Raw genomic sequence first — 17,075 nt, 5'->3', positions numbered from 1 at the left:
TTTATTTATTCTGAGCATGCGTGGCACTTTGTGCATCGGATTTGTGTACACACGATCGGAATTTCTGACAACGGATTTTGTTGTCGGAAAATGTTATATCCTGCTCTCAAACTTTGTGTGTCGGAAAATCCGATGGAAAATGTGTGATGGAGCCCACACACGGTCGGAATTTCCGACAACAAGGTCCTATCACACATTTTCGGTCGGAAAATCCGACCGTGTGTACGGGGCATTACACAGCTTAATAGCAGTATATAGAAAAATAGTTTAGTTTAGTGGTGGAGGCTGGTGACACACATGGTGCAACAGAATCCATGTTGGTGGAAGATAAACATTGACATTTTTTTTGACAGTTTTTGATTTAGGCCAGCCATACATGGTGCAAATCTCGGACGGTTCAGCAGGAACCGGTCAAAATTCAAAACGTTAATGGGCAGACTGAATGTATCAAGTTGTGACGGCTTCCCCCACCCCCCTGCTAGGAAAACACAATGGCCTGGCAGGAACGCTTCCTGCATCACCACTGTCTGTGTTGATGGGGGAATCGAGCGAATTTCTTTTCTGCAACCATGGGTTGTAAGAAATCTGCTTTGTGTATGGCCGGCCTTAAAGTGGACTTTATTTTCACTATATATGCAAATACTTTGTAATGCACTTATTATATTACTTTGTTCACTTCATTGTTACACAGGTGTTTACATACACTGGAAAGGTGTATGAATGACTGTTTATAATATATGTTTTGGCTTTTGGCACTGCACATTTTTTGGGATGAATTATTTGCTGTTAATAGTTAAAAAAAAAAAAAAAGAATCATTTTGTATATTATGAAAACGTTGGATTTTGTATCTAGCAGGGGTGATTTCCACACAAGCTGAATGTAAAAAAGGCACAGAAACCATGCAGATTTAATATATGCATTATATTTATTGCAAAATGCTGTAACGTGTACAAAATTCTTGTGAGCTGTGAAGCACACTTTCTTTTAGCTTATCATTACTTTAAGTGCAATACACAGTAGTTTATAGCAGTGCATAACAAGAATAGTGTAAAGCAGTGTTTCCCAAACAGTGTCTTAAAGCAAGCCTGTGCTTTCGACATGTGAAATAACAAAACAGGTTCTCTTTAATCTTCTCTAGCCACGAATAAATTGTTGCTTTTCCTTCACTCCCTGATGCTCTGTTTAGCCGCTGGAAGCTAGGAAAGCATCCCTATGTAAGCTCCAACTCCAGTCAGAGCTTACATAGGGCTGAGGGCTCTTTCCCCACCACCACGGTAAAATACTGGGCCAATCACCAAACACTGTCAGATGAGAGGATGGCGAGTGAGCCACATGTTCGTCCATACTTACAGTAGATGTGTCCAGTATTTTCTTTTTCTCAAAGACTGAATGAAGTGGCCGGGGAGTGAAAGAAAAGTGGGTATGTTCTGCATGGGTGGAGACTTCAAAGAAAACCTGTTGGTTTGCCCATAGTACATGCCATTATTTAATCCTGTAAAAGGGCAACTGCAAGCAAACATACATACATAAGTGAAATGCTGACCTACAGATAGAGATATATAATAACCTACGCCAAAAGATCTGATCTGTGCTCCTCCCATGGTCCCTGCCTGCCCTTTAATTTTGGTGGTGACACTACATAGTGTAAGCCATCTGAGCCCATCATCTCACACAGCAGACAAGCCTGATTTCATTCTATGACTTAGCAGTGTTTATATAGCATATGCAAAATCAGGGCTGTCATGCTCATCCTTGCTTTCAGTCACAGAAAGGTCAAATAAGCATTTAGTAATATTTGAAATCCCCTTTTTGCATACTTGCAGTGATTTCAATGAATTATTAAACATCGAAGCATATATGAGGAGTCTCAGAGCTTAAACCTTTAAAGATAAGTGGGCAATGGCAGCATCTCCATTTTCAACCTGAAAGGTAGGGTTGCCATTTTTTCTTTAAGCCAAACCCGAACACTTTAGCGACACACAGTAAAAAATGTTGGTTTTAGTATACACTATAGGATTGTAACAGACCTTGGACACTATTGGGTATTCCAAAGAGAATAGTAATGCTGGGCACATAGTGCCCCCTCACCCTCCTGTCAAGCCCCATTCCGAGCCACATTCCTGTCTTAATAATGTGTCTGGGTTTCAGGTGGACTGAAACCCGGACACACGATTCAAAACCCGGACTGTCCTGGTGAATCCCGGACAGGTGGCAACCCTAACGACAGGTACCCTTTGAGGTAACACTGAGCATACCTTAAACCAGTGTTTCTCAACTCCAGTGCTCAAGGCACCCCAACAGGTCAGGTTTTCAGGCTTTCCATCAGGGCAAGTCTGAAAACCTAACCTGTTGGGGCACCTTGAGGACTGGAGTTGAGAAACACTGCCTTAAACTATACCTTCCAACTTTTTGAGATGAGAATGAGGAACACCTATTAGCAAAGGTATGTAAGCATAGGACACACCCACTGCCACTCCCCCTTGAAGGAGAGTTATACAAAAAAAATTTTAGTTAACCCCATAAGTGTTTTTTGTTTTTTTTTACCACTACTATTCCTTTATACTTGACTGAAATTTACACATGCAGCAATTTAGAACTTGGACAAAAGATATAGCACTGGGAAACACTTCTTAAAAGGTAAATAGTGCATTTTATATACAACTATATAGATCAGACCAAAATGAGGGACAAATGAGGAGGAAAGAGGGTCAGAAGGCCTTTGTTCCAAATCAGGGACAGTCCCTCAAAATCATGGGCAGTCCCTCAAGATCAGGGACAGTTTGGAACTGTAAGTTCACCTTCAGCAAGATTTTCCAAAAATACCCCTATACAGTTCCATATCTTCTGAATAGTACATTTCAGTGCTCCTCCTGTTTTAAATGCCGCACCTCCTCCCATTACACATGCAGCTGTGGTTGAAGGGGGATCTCCAAAAAATCCCCTTCCTCGATCCTCCTCTATCTTGCTGTTTGCTAGATGAGCTGGACATTACAATTTTGCTCTCCTAGCAGGCCGCTCCATACCATATATACTGTTTGAGTTTGTGCACAGTGTGCTCTCTCCTTCTCCAGATGAGCTCAGTAGTGGGCTCTCCAAGCTGTTCAAACTGTGAACAGTGCACTCTCTCCTTCTCTAGCTAAGCTCAGGTAGAGCTTTTCTTCTAAAGTCCAGCCAGTCCTGCAAAAAAATAGAAAGGAGGGGTTCAAGGGGTCAGCATTTTTTGTGGAGAGCACCCACCCACACCAACTGCATGTGTAAGGGGAGGAGGTGCAGCAAATTAAAAAGTAGGAGCACTGGTATAAACTATTCAGACGAAGCTGAGCTTACGCTTTAAAGCCAAACTCCAGCTAAATTTTTTTTATAAGTACTTGAGGATCATCTGTCAATTTTTGATTGCTGCCTGCCTGTGCCATCCTTCACACATACCTCCAATGCCAACAAGTAATCAGGTGCCTGGCCTACAGTGGTGCCAAAATAGACAGTGCAGTGGACCTTTAATTACATCCAGGCCTACAAAATGTTCAGTATACCCAAACATGCATAGTAAACTGAGGTGAGACATCCATCTTGTGTTTACTATGCATCTTTAAGCCAATGGTACTTTTCCTACTGGATTCTCAGCATTCTGGTAATTTTGTTCCATTGTGTTTTGGGAGAATTTCTTTTGATTTTCCTTCCTAGAGATACTTTGACACACAAGATAGGAAGTGAGGGGAATGAACCCAAAGGGGTTACAGAAGGTAATAAAACCTGACAGATGTTTTAACCCTCTATTGTGAGAGGAAGGGGAGGGCTCTCAAATATAAACACTAGAGTGCTTACATTTGTAATCACTGCAATTGGTCATCACAGCGATCACAAGGTACAGTGCCGCTTTGATTGGCTCTGTGCATTGTGTCTATGATTTGAGCTTCAGATCACATCCATTCACTGGCCAACCATGTTGTTTTCTGAAATGCCATTTATAAGCGGCACTCCAGAAATATAAATCCACCACTCTGCCGTTTTAATACATACAGTGATAGAAAAGTAGTTTTTTAATACATATTTCCTCCAGGTTTGTGCAGCAATCCAGAAGAAAACAACTCCTGTATTTTGCCTCTATGTAAAAGTTTCCCTTAACACAGACCAGTCACTACAGTTCCCTTTCTCTCAAGCAGAGAGTTGTCTTGTATCCACCTCCTCCTATAGTTTGGTAATGGAAATTGAGAAGAAGACTAATAAAAAGAAAGGTATGCAGGGGGGGTCCTAAGATGGACACTGTGGGCTACATGTAAGTGTTATAAAAGAACTCAACAATATATTGATAAATGTCTGTAATGGTGTTTGTAATGTGCCAATCCATTAATATCATTGCTCTTGGGCTGGGAAACCACCATATATTGGAACTGTGGTGTAATCCCAGTTTGAAACAGCCCACACATTGTTCCCCCAAATCCATGCATGGGCATGTATTTCTGGGAGCCATGTTCTTATAGTTACACCATTAGACATAATTCAAAGCCACAATATGACATTGCCAAGGCTAGCTAAACTCTAGTTATTTGCTGACCATGAATTATAGATGGCCACAGGAATAAGTGCACTTATAAAATATATTAGCCCTATTAATACAGCCATGCAAATCAAGCAAGTTTCCAAATATAATCATCAGCCTGTTCCTTTCCCCCATAATCACTGATTACTACTAATATTCTACTAATAAACATTTTTTAGACTCTGCCAGGTTAAAGAAATCTCTAGAGGTCTTGAAACACAGGAAACAAGTTTCCTCTGGTACCACATCATGTGCACATCATTGCACTGCCCATTTTCCAGAAAGAAGTAACCGTATTTGAGCAATGCCCAGGATGCCCTTCTGGAACAATGAAACTGCAAGCCCTGTGCTTCCAACTGCATCTCAATGTGCACTTGTATAAACATCCTTATAAAAAAAAAAAAATCATCAGATCATATCACCTGACTTTAGTATTCAGTTAAAAGAACACTATCACCCAGTTAAGAAAAAAAAGACATCTGTTGTCATATCTTGATTACCCTATAGTTGTCCACTAAAAACATTTATTTTTTAGTTCTTCGTGGATGCTCCTGAGTTTTTTTTTTACTTATTAGTGCCGAAAAGGAACTTGAGAAGTAAAATTAACAATGCATGTGAAATGAACACTGAAGAAAATATGAACCCCAATCAAACATGTAGCATTACTCCAGGCTCCGTTGATTCAGTCATCCAGTGATTCAATCCTTGTTGGGAGCAGCTCCCACAGGGTTCGTCTTGCCCAACTGTCAGAAACTTACAAGGGAGAGATGGAAGTGCACACCAAAAGCCGCTGAAATTAAAGTATGACAGGAAGGCTTCAGCTCCTTCCCCTCCCGAACCACGGCGCAAACACATTTCACTCTTCATGGGCTTACAGTCATTAAAGAGGAGCTCCAGGCTCCTTCAGAAAAAATGAAAAATTAACCAGTTACAATTACTGTAGCTCCTTACTTTTAATATAAGGACTTTTACTTGTCCAGGGATCCTGCAATGTCCTCACTCGAGCCAAATTCTATAGTTCGGCTTTACGTGCAAGCGCTAGCATCTCTGGTAAGGGAAACAGGAAGTGGAACCTTGCGGGTTCACAGCCTGTTTCCTACTGCACATGTGAGAGTTGTGCTGCGCCTTGTGAATGGTCCCGTAGTCTTCTGGGACCTGTGATGTGTCCCAGAAGACTGCGGGGGAAAAAGAGGGGCCGAACTTTCCGATCAGTTCACCGCGTCAATCTGAGCCCGAAGTGGGAGTGGGTACCTGTCAAAACCAGGTACCTGCTCCCACCTCCCCCCAAAAAAGTGCCAAATGTGGCAGTGGAAGGGGGCAGGGTACAAACAAACAAAGATTCCCCTTTTAGGTGGAGCTCGACTTTAAACCGATGATGGGTGAAATGCATTACTGGGCGTGGTTCGGGAGGGGATGGAGATGAAGCCTTCCTGTCATACTTTAAATTGAGTGGCTTTCAGTATGCACTTCTATCTTTCCCTTAATAATTAAAAATATAAAATTGATAGTGTCCCTTTAATGTAAAAATATTTACAAACAAACCATATTGAATGTTCCCAGTTACTGTATAGCTATATAATAGGTGTGAGCACAGACCGAGGATCCATGTTCTTTTCACTGGCTGTTATCTTGGTACAAACTGTCAATGATGTTCTTTGAGTTTTGATAAAGCTACATGCACAAAAAAAAAAAAAAAAAAAAAAAAAAAAAGAGAAGAGATATTAAATTATTGAAAGGCTGGATAGCTAGTAAATTTGCTATGCTCAGCTCACTAGGTTGTGCCTACTGATGTCAATATAAAACTACTGGGACATGTAGGCATCTATAGGTATCTACTACTATGGTCTGTATACAGACACTTTTCCCAAGCACAGGTTTACATTAAAGTGGAACTGAAGTCCCTAGCCAGAAAAATTTAACAGAAGAGACTTTGTATGCATCCTGGTGTGTGTGCGTGCCCCTGATGTCATATCTGAAGAAATGCATAGGGCGGAGCCACGCACACACGCTACCATGCATGCGCGATTGTCGGTCACCATTTTGGTTACTGGAGAAAGATCTGCTTTGAATATTGGCGTTTTTACATGCTGTTTTACTATCAACATTAATGTTAGTGCAATACCTTTTAACAAAGCTGGAGGTTTTACAATACTTCACTACGTGGAGCCTTTATCTTGCATATCTTGTGATCCATTGAATGTGGGTGAAGATCCGTTGGATTGGCTACCAGCAATTACCCGAATGGATGTTCATGCCCCTGCTATGGGTTTCATCGCTACTGGTTGATTGAGCGTTTTCAGAGTAAGGGGGTCACCGGCACTCTAGTAAGCCTCTGGTGTGGATATTCCTTTGGTGTCACATTGGCTATCCCTGGACTCCTCTCCAATCTAATACAGAGTTTATATTTGGGACTTTTCTATTTTTTTTCTATTGCTTCACGTCTTGAGGTGCATCTACTAGCACATTTCACAGTGTGCTTTCTGGACTTTTTATGAATATTATTTGCATGTATATCAATTATTTTTCACTAAGGAATGTCACTTATTAATTTTGTTTAGACACACAGGGGGTTATTTATGAAGGGCAAATCCACTTTGCACTACAAGTGCAAACTACAAGTGCAATGCGCACTTGAAATTGCACTGAGAGTGCACTTGGAAGTGCAGTCACTGTAGATCTGAGGGGGACATGCAAGGAAAATAAAAAACAGCATTTTAGCTTGCACATGATTGGATAATAAAATCAGCAGAACTTCCCCTCATTTCAGATCTACCCCTCAGATTTACGATTGCACTTCCAAGTGCACTTTCAGTGCAATTTCAAGTGCACTTTGCACTTGTAGTTTGCACTTGTAGACAAACCACCCGACCCCCCCAGTTCAGTCAGTCGGGCGGTCGGTCAAATCCCCCACACCCCTTCGCTCACCCGTCCGCCAATCAGCCCAGCACTTACCCCATCCGGGCAGCGGGCAGCTTCAGCGGCTTCCCCCCTACATCTTCTCCTCGGCGCCTACCCCCCTGCTCCTGGCCGGGAGGAGAAGCAGGAAGACAACAGCGAATATTAATTCGCTGTTGGCACACAACTGGGTGGGCTCAGGGTGCAATGCTCTGCGCCCCGAGCCCTTCCTTTTTTGAACTCAATTAGAGCCTCAGGGCTCTAATCACGTGCTTAAAAAAAAAAACATTGAAATTCATGCATCCAGCACCCTGCATGTAGATTAGGGGCCGGGCACATGGATTAGGGGGGCGCCTCTGTTCCGCTAATGGAGCGGCCTGTGGTAGTGCAAGTAGTCTATGGAATATTTTGTGATTTAGGAACTCAGAACATTACAAAAAGTAAGAGCAAGTAGGACCAAATTGTGAGAAGAATGGATTAACTAGTAAGGGGACCCTTTACCTGTTCTAAAATCAATAACCTAAAACAATCATAATTAAAAAAAAGAAAATAAAGCAAATGTGGTGACTAACCACAGATGACAGCAGAAAATACACGTTTCTAAAAATGTGACATACCTCAGATTCTGTATTTGAAATCTGATATCCCAAAAAAGAAACAAGTTCAGTAAACGATGGTCGTTTCCTAGGATCGAAAGCCCAGCAGGATTGCATCAGGAAATATCTGCAGGGAAAGGTTTTAAAATGAATATCTCAAGAAAACCGATGCTGAGAGTAAGAGTAAAAGGGCTCAGGGCGATGATCAATATTCACTCACATTTCATCCGTAGCATAGAATGGCTGATCCATTTTAAACCCACTTTGTAAGAGCTTGTAAAAGTTTGCATTGACTGGCATGCCTGGATATGGGTTTACCCCTATTGAGGATGGAAATATGATATTTAAATCTGGAGCACAGGGATAGTATAACATAGAGTTACTAGAATTACTGTATCTATGTGTAATTGTCATACCAAGTGAGAATATCTCCCAAAGCAATATGCCATATGACCAAACATCACTTTTAATGGTATATAGTCCATCAAAAATGCTCTCTGGAGACATCCATTTAACCGGTAGGCGAGCCTGGAACAAAAACATTAATATAACCCAAGTTATACTGCTCTGATGAATGGTTTAGTCTGTACAACTCTAGACAGAAAAAGGACAGAAAAATCTGGTGCAATATTTATTTAAAAAAATGCAGACACAAAATTGCATAAAATGTATACACTCACATTTATTGGTGCCCAGTCTCTTGGCACCAATACAACCAGCCTGTATTCCATAGCACCGTTCCACTTGTTGAAACCAGCATGCATTCCAATTTCTGGAAACGTAAATTACGTCACCACGGGGAAGTATCACGCAAACTGGATATGGCACACGCGTAACCGTCTCTACATGTTATGCTTGACAGCGTCTTCTGGACGCTCCTTTAGCCTACAGCACTTGGTATTCCCAAGGGGTCTATCATCCAAGTGGAGCTTCCTGAAGATGCTGTCTAGCGAAACATGTAGAGGCAGTTACATGTGTGCCATATCCGGTTTGCGTGGTATTCCGTCAGAATTTTCTGAAGCCACACATTTGTGTTTAAGTAGCTTCATTTGACAAGGTCAGTCTCTTGCAATCCCTTGCGCAGCAGCACTCAGGCTAAGAGAGAGAGGCCAACACTAGGAGACAATTAGGCGTGCACATGTGCTAACAATTCAATGTTGACAGAAGGAAAGAGTAAAGTGAACAAAGTGATAACCTTATCAGTGTTCTGCTGCTCATTCACTATCACAAGCTGGGGGCAAGGACATGACCAGGTTAAATTGCCTAACTGCAGTAGCAAAAAGTCAGGTCACCAGCCTGGCTCTTCTCTCTGGCAAGCTTATGTAAATATGAGGGCTGAATGAACAGAAATACAAACCCTTTGACAGGAAATACAGCTTCCACATATATATACTTCAATGATGTATTTACCTGTTTAGTTTGGCTTAATTTGTCCTGCATGAATTATGAGTAAGGACATTAGCAATTTTGAAAGGGATTTTTACTGTGTTTTTAAATTGTATCAGAGAGGACAGGAAATGACATTGCTTCTCCTAAATAGTACAGCAGTGTGACCCTTCTTGAAATGGGACAGCAAAGAGATAGCACAGACATTGTGGCATGGTGTAATGACTAGAACAAATAACAAATATTTTATTCCTATGTTTTATTCCTATGGCCCCGACAATCCACTTGCACTGCCACAATCTAATAACACAAAGAACAAAGATAGACAACCATTTGACTTACATTGCCCTTAACTACATAATTTGAGTCATTTTCTACATCTCTGGCAAGTCCAAAGTCACATATCTTGGCTACCTTCCCACTACTTATGAGTATATTTCTGGCTGCAAGGTCTCTGTGGATGCACTAAAAAAGAAACAGAAATATTGGTTGTGATTTCACACAATGGGTAACATGAATATAGCCAAAAGAAAAAATTTTTCTAGTAATTTCTGGGAAACAGATTCAGAAAGACTGAAAGACCCCATCTGCCTGGGTCTGTGGATTCTTGTAAAGCATCATGTGCCAAAACTTCCCTTCCTCACATCTACATCTCTCTGAATGGACTGCCTCTCTGCACAGGAATGAAGCAGAGGCTTGATGTTTTTTTCCATGATCAGGGCTGTGCACATTTAAACTGTACCAAGATCTGCATTCAAATCCCTACCCAAGTAATGACACCACATTTATGCATTTGATACAACTATTGCCAAACCAATATATTAACCTCTATGAGGAGGTGAGTTGCCATCTAGATAAAGGAAGGCCCGTAGACGTGTTGTATCTGGATTTTGCAAAAGCATTTGACACAGTTCCCCATAAACGTTTACTGTATAAAATAAGGTGAGTACATGGATTGAAAACTGGCTACAAGGGTGAGTTCAGAGGGTGGTGATAAATGGGGAGTACTCGGAATGGTCAGGGGTGGGTAGTGGGGTCCCACAGGGTTCTGTGCTGGGACCAATCCTGTTTAATTTGTTCATAAACGACCTGAAGGATGGGGTAAACAGTTCAATCTCTATTTGCTGACGATACTAAGCTAAGCAGGGCAATAACTTCTCCACAGGATGTGAAAACCTTGCAAAAAGATCTGAACAAATGAATGGGGTGGGCGACTACATGGCAAATGAGGTTCAATGTAGAAAAATGTAAAATAATGCATTTGGGTGGCAAAAATATGAATGCAATCTATACACTGGGGGGAGAACCTCTGGGGGAATCTAGGATGGAAAAGGACCTGGGGGTCCTAGTAGATAATAGGCTCAGCAATAGCATGCAATGGCAAGCTGCTGCTAACAAAGCAAACAGAATATTGGCATGCATTAAAAAGGGGATCAACTCCAGAGATAAAATGATAATTCTCCCACTCTACAAGACTCTGGTCCGGCTGTACCTAGAGTATGCTGTCCAGTTCTGGGCACCAGTCCTCAGGAAGGATGTACTGGAAATGGAGCGAGTACAAAGAAGGGCAACTAAGCTAATAAAAGGTCTGGAGGATCTTAGTTATGAAGAAAGGTTATGAGCACTGAACTTATTCTCTCTGGAGAAGAGACGTTTGAGAGGGGATATGATTTTAATTTATAAATACCGTACTGGTGACCCCACAATAGGGATAAAACTTTTTCGCGGAAGGGAGTTTAACAAGACACGTGGCCACTCATTAAAATTAGAAGAAAAGAGGTTTAACCTTAAACTACGTAGAGGGTTCTTTACTGTAAGAGCGGCAAGGATGTGGAATTCCCTTCCACAGGCGGTGGTCTCAACGGGGAGCATCGATAGTTTAAAAAAACTATTAGATAAGCACCTGAATGACCGCAACATACAGGGTTATACAATGTAATACTGACATAAAATCACACACATAGGTTGGACTTGATGGACTTGTGTCTTTTTTCAACCTCACCTACTATGTAACTATATACTTTTAATTTAAATAAACTGGTCCATGTGATTACATGTAATATCAGTGCAATCTACTGTATATGTCTTATGTATTAAAAGTTTACTATCAAATTTCTTAAAGCTGATAGCAACCAAATACATTCTACAGTGTAGAAAGGAATTTAGTTTAGGTTGCTATGGGCGACAAGGAATTCCCTTGTTGACCCCCTTTTGAGGGTTTATGTTCCAGTCATGCGCAGTGTGTCTAGAGCTGCAAGATGTTTTGCATAGGTTTTTGTCCAATTTGTTGTTGAACGTGTTCACACTTGGTGCCTGCATCCACATCATATGTTTTTAACTTTAGCAGTTACCAGTTAGTATATATGAGTTATGCAAAAGTGGACATAACTTTTTTATTAACTTACACAGATCATTAAAATTTTACATGTTGGTAGAGGAACTCTTCCCCCATAGTAACTCTTATTTTTCATTGCAGGTAAATAAAGTATTCCAAGCAGAAGCAACATGTCATCAGTGAGTTCTTGAAACCTTCATCAATATAAATGGCGCCAACCATGAACCAAACAATGAAATGTGAATGTGTTTATGTGACAGCCATCCCTTTAAGTGTGTTTAACATTAAACTACCAAAATCTAAAATGAAGTAAGGCGCTATTCACTTCAAAGTATAGACAGTGACCCATGACTCAAAGTACATGTTATTGCAACTTACACTGACAAGTAATGGTGACTGCTAATTAATGGCAGTTAAAGTGGATGTAAACCCTAAGTCATCCTTTCTAAACTACTGCCATAGGGATTATCTATAAGGATATATATGCCTCCTGCATGTATCTTTACCTGTCAAATGTCTCCCCTCTGTCTGTTATGAGACCCGAAAAACTGCAGATTCTGTGGGTGGGTCTGTTGTCTGGAGCTCGGTGGGTGGAGTCGTGATGTCAGTAGACTCCCCGCCCACCTCTACACTCCCCTTGTCAATATGCATATTCTCCTGTGTATTTCTTACACTGAACTTCTGCTATGATCTCTAACATCCAGTGAAAAGACAGGAAAGTAACCACATGACTTCAGCATGCCAAATCATGCTGAGGTGTGGAACAGCCAATCCTTGCAGAGCTGCTGAAGAAAGGAGTGGGGGTGGGAATTAAAAAATAATGCGTGTCTTAGGCTAGTGCACAAGATATGTAAATCACCTGTCACTCACAGCAAGGGGAGTATTTGACAAAGTTTTTCTCAGTTTGTCAAGATTTATCTCACTGAACAATAAAAGAGGATTGCTCAGAGATGGATTAACTCTTTGTGGCAAGACTGGGCTTAAATGATAGGAAATCTTATACCCTACATTATGATATCAAAAAAAAAAAACATTTTCGGGTTTACATCCACTTTAAATATAACACTAAAAAAACTGCAAATATTTCACAAAAAATACATAAACATATGCAAATAAGTGGTAAATAAAAAATAGGTAAAAAGAGATTGAGAAGAGCTTATGAAAAAAATATCAAAATTGTGCAAGTTCTTCAAAAAAGTGTTTCTCTTAAAACATAGGGTTCTGGTGAGTGCATTTGCAATATCACTAGAGGTGGAGCACTGGCTGTGTATTGCTCAAGCTCACCTATACAGAAGCACAGTGGATGGGATTAAGTGTTTAGTTGGAGAATCAATGAGTTCTTAACAAAGGAGGTGTGCAGGCTATCCGACATCCACAAAAGGCTACAGAATGTTTATGGAGTTGACACCATTGACATGAGCAGGTCTTGTCACTGGTGACTCTTGTCAATGGTGTCATCTCCGTAAACATTCTGTAACATTCTGTGGATGTCAGACAGCCTGCAGCCCTCCTTCATCAAGAACTCAATGACAGCACATTGCTTCTGCTTGGGATCCAGCCCTTATATATACAAATTCCTTTGGCTTTACTTTTTCACTGGTGTGTTAGGAATGCTGGATCCAAAAGGGAAAAACATATTGATCTCCAAGGAAGAGAGCTCGCTGTTATGTGGGGTATCCCTGAGGGTCCCCAGGAAAGTCCAAGTAAAGTGTAAAAAGATAAGAGAGCAACACGGGTTAGTTCAAGTCCAGTAAACGTTTAATGTTCTTGTCAAACGTTAGATGGAGATTATTGTAAATTTTGTTGACCTACAATTATGTTACTGGTATAAGCCTCTATTTTGATCCCCAAAATGTGTTGGTTTTGTCTTTTGACTTTTTACTAAGAATAATAAACTTTTACTAACCTGTGGTGCTCTTATCTTTTTACACTTTGCCTGATATAGAACATTAACGTTTTGTTTTTTATTCTCCGATAGATAGTGCAGAATGACTTACCTGCAGAATCACAGGCTCAGACTTAGGTGGTCAGTAATGACCAAAATTTTGCACACTGGAGCTTCCTATTGTACTCAAGCATTACTAAAGCCTTTATACACACTATGAGAATATCCGCGGAATGATCGTCCCTTTTTTTGCATGCTAGTCCTATATCGAAAATGAAGAGGTTACTAAACTTAAATTCTTGTACGACAGAACACAACTTCGGAAGTGATTTCATGTATTGTTTTGTATCCTTTTGTTTCTGAGCATGCATGGTCTTGCTTTTCTGATTTTTTTCAGACGAAAACTGTATTGATCAAATGAAAATCGTATTATCTGGTATAGTTTGAGAAAAAATTATCATTTGTCCCTTCAGATAATTTCAGATGAACTGTCGTGATTGTCTCTCAAAAGCTGTGTACTAACGATCAGATTATTATATGATCGCTTTTCTGATAGTGTGTACTAGGCTTTATAAGAAACCCTAGTTGGTAAGGCTGTGTATATTAAACGAAATCTGCCAGTTTGACTGGCGTATATCTTTTGTGCAATTACGTGCAGTGCCTGGGGCAAGCAACAATTCAAAATACATCTGTGCTAATTTGTGCACATTGTTTATGGAAAGTAACCTACAGCATCTGAACAGAGGAAGTTTATATGTAAATTAAGGCAGAAGAAGAGGGGAAAACCTAATTGTGAACATGAAAGAGTGATGTCACTTCCCCAAGCCATTTACAGTTCATTCACCCCTCCCGTTTCTCTAGAATTCCTAATTACTCCCACAGTAATCAGACATGTCTATTTTTAGCTGTGCTAAAAAAAAAAAAAAACAGAAAAGTGACGGGCATGCTGACCGGGTCATACCAGTTCAAAGGTTCGCAAGTTCAAGAACAATCCCATCTATTTGTAGCAACAAACTCACCAATTTTGATTCAAGGAACTCCATCCCCTTTGCCACTTGATATGAGAAGGAGAGCAGATCTTCAAGCGTGAGAATGTTCAGATCCTCCTCATTGTACTTCCTGGTGTTTTGGTACTTCATTTCTTTACAAGAAGACACAACTTTTAACTACTTATTTAAAGCTTTCATAGTGAAGACAACCTTTCCAGAACACTTGAGGATACATGTCATGCAATGTTCTAATTTTATATTAGTCATCACTGTTTGTTACATGAGATGACTGCAAGAGTCAGGTCACTGCTCAGACACAATGATCTCTATTGCAGACTATTCACTTACAATAGACTCCTTTCCTAGAAAAGCTATGTGTATCATCATACATGGGTGCCCCCAGATCTCACAAGACAGGTTATCATAAATGGAAACATGTAACCTTCCATTGACAGGAGACAGATTGGGTTAGACAAAGTCACACATGGGCCAAAGGTCAAAACCAGATGGGCAGCAACATCACAAGCTAGGTCACAGGGCAAACCGGGCTGAAATCCGGGATGTTAGTCAAGCCAGGGTATTGGAATCAAATCAAGGGATGGGAGAAGGAGCTGGGTCAAACCAAGGTTAAGAAAGGTGGAACAAACTTAGAAATAATAAATTAAGGTAGGTGAGTAATAAAGACCGGCATCTAATATAGCACACATATAAAGCTCTCAGAGTTCATTGGTGCACATTAGAATACATGAATAGAATGCTTTTGCTTGGAGCATGGAGATTTAATGCAGCATGTGCAAAAGCAGTAGCAAGCAAACTTCTAATGGTGGCCATTTTAATAAACTATCAATTTCCTTTATAGGTACCTATATAGCACAGTCAATTTATACAGAGCTTCTTTACGCACACACACACACACACACACACATATATATGTGGATGGTCCCTAACTCATATTCATAAATACTAGGGCCAATTTAGACAGGAACCTATTTACCTATCAGCATGTCTCTGGAGTGTGGGAGGAAACCAGAGTACCCAGAGGAAACCCAAGCAGGCACAGGGAGAACATACAAACTCCAGGCAGGTAGTGCCATGTTACGGTTCAAACTGATGACCTTGGTGCTACTAGGTGGAAGTGCTAACCACTTGGCCACTGTGCTGCCCTGATCAATCTTCTCCTATAGGAAGAATTGATCTATAGTCAATAACCCATTCAACCGATATGTCACACATGGGAAAGTAGACAGACGTCTCTACCTGCAGTAGTTCTCCATGCAGTCCATGACTTATTCCTACTATCATAATCCCTTCAAACATACATAAATAAGACTCTTATTATACCTTCAGCTTGGAGGAGCTCAACGTGTCCAGAAGACATGTCCCAATTGTATGGACTTTTGTCACATATGTCGGGTGTAGGAAGTAGTCCACTGTAGGAGCAGTTGCTTACTGAAGTCACCAGTCTATCTCTACAAGAATACATAGAAGGTACATTAAAGTAAAACGATACTATTTATCTTATAATTTAATTCATGAAATTGTGAGAATTTCAGGTTTACACCCATTTCATTAGCATTCTCTACTCACATTACTTTGCAATTCAGAAATTACATGTAAAAACAATTAGATCAGCATGACAGATGGACAAGTAGCAATTTCAGAAGTCAATAATGTCAGCCTACATATTTTTTTAATGTACTGTAGGTTTCCTTTAAAGTGGAACTAAACTAAAAAAAATGACGGTTTGTTATGTTATATGGAATATTTAGAAATGTTAATTGTGACTAAGCAGCACCCTGAAAAAAACAGCATTTTGACTAGAAGTCCTTAAGAAAAATAACAATAACAATTAACTTCACATCACTGCCTTTACAAGGTCATTCAATGCACAGGGTGAAGGTGGCCAAAATAGTAGTGCATACAGCATGCCACCTTTAAATGTATGTAATGTTTGTGGTATGTGCTGAAATAGTGCCAATGATGACAGCTTAGTGACACTGAAAGGAAAAAATGTCCCTGCATCTGTGGTGTCACTGGAAGGAAAAATGTCCAAGCATTGGTGGTATCACTGGAAGGAAATAAATGTCCCAGCAGTGGTGGTGTCACTGGAAGGGAAACATGTCCCTGCATCTGTGTGGTCACTGAAAAGAAAAAATGCCCCTGTGTCTGTGGTGTGACTGAAAGGAAAAGCTGTCCCTGCATCAGTGAATTCACTGGAAGGAAAGACTTACCTCTGCATCTGTGGTGTCACTGAAAGGAAAAAATGTCCCAGCAGTGGTGATGTCACTGGAGGGAGAAAATTTCCCTGCAACTGTGGTGCCATTGAAAGGAAAAAATGCCCCTGTGGTGTGACTGAATGGAAACACTATCCCTGTGTCAGTGGCGTCACTGGAAGGAAAAAAATACCCCTGCGCCTATGGTGTCTTTGGAAGGAAAAATGTCCCTGCATTT

The 17,075-nt window shown here is 40.6% G+C and overlaps 1 protein-coding gene across 5 annotated transcripts in view; it reads right to left on the bottom strand.

Annotated features, from left to right (window-relative positions):
* Positions 1–907: 907 nt before the first annotated feature.
* The window catches only part of FLT3 (fms related receptor tyrosine kinase 3), a 179,473-nt gene continuing 163,305 nt past the window's right edge, over positions 908–17,075 (bottom strand). For 2 of the 5 annotated variants that reach the window (XM_073613376.1, XM_073613372.1), the window contains 7 exons: positions 15,966–16,093; positions 14,655–14,776; positions 9,758–9,880; positions 8,446–8,557; positions 8,250–8,349; positions 8,051–8,156; positions 908–6,209 (listed from right to left, as the gene is read on the bottom strand). In XM_073613376.1, coding sequence (XP_073469477.1) covers positions 6,153–6,209; positions 8,051–8,156; positions 8,250–8,349; positions 8,446–8,557; positions 9,758–9,880; positions 14,655–14,776; positions 15,966–16,093 — 748 coding nt within the window. In that variant the 3' untranslated portion in view covers positions 908–6,152. The remainder of the gene's footprint in view (positions 6,210–8,050; positions 8,157–8,249; positions 8,350–8,445; positions 8,558–9,757; positions 9,881–14,654; positions 14,777–15,965; positions 16,094–17,075) is intronic. The other 3 variants (XR_012241492.1, XM_073613374.1, XM_073613375.1) reach the window with 3 other exon arrangements.

This window comes from Aquarana catesbeiana, linkage group LG02 (assembly GCF_042186555.1).
Source record: "Aquarana catesbeiana isolate 2022-GZ linkage group LG02, ASM4218655v1, whole genome shotgun sequence".
NCBI classification, from domain to species: domain Eukaryota; kingdom Metazoa; phylum Chordata; class Amphibia; order Anura; family Ranidae; genus Aquarana; species Aquarana catesbeiana.
Note: the sequence above shows the minus strand (reverse complement) of the source record. Positions and strands in the feature narration are given on the sequence as shown.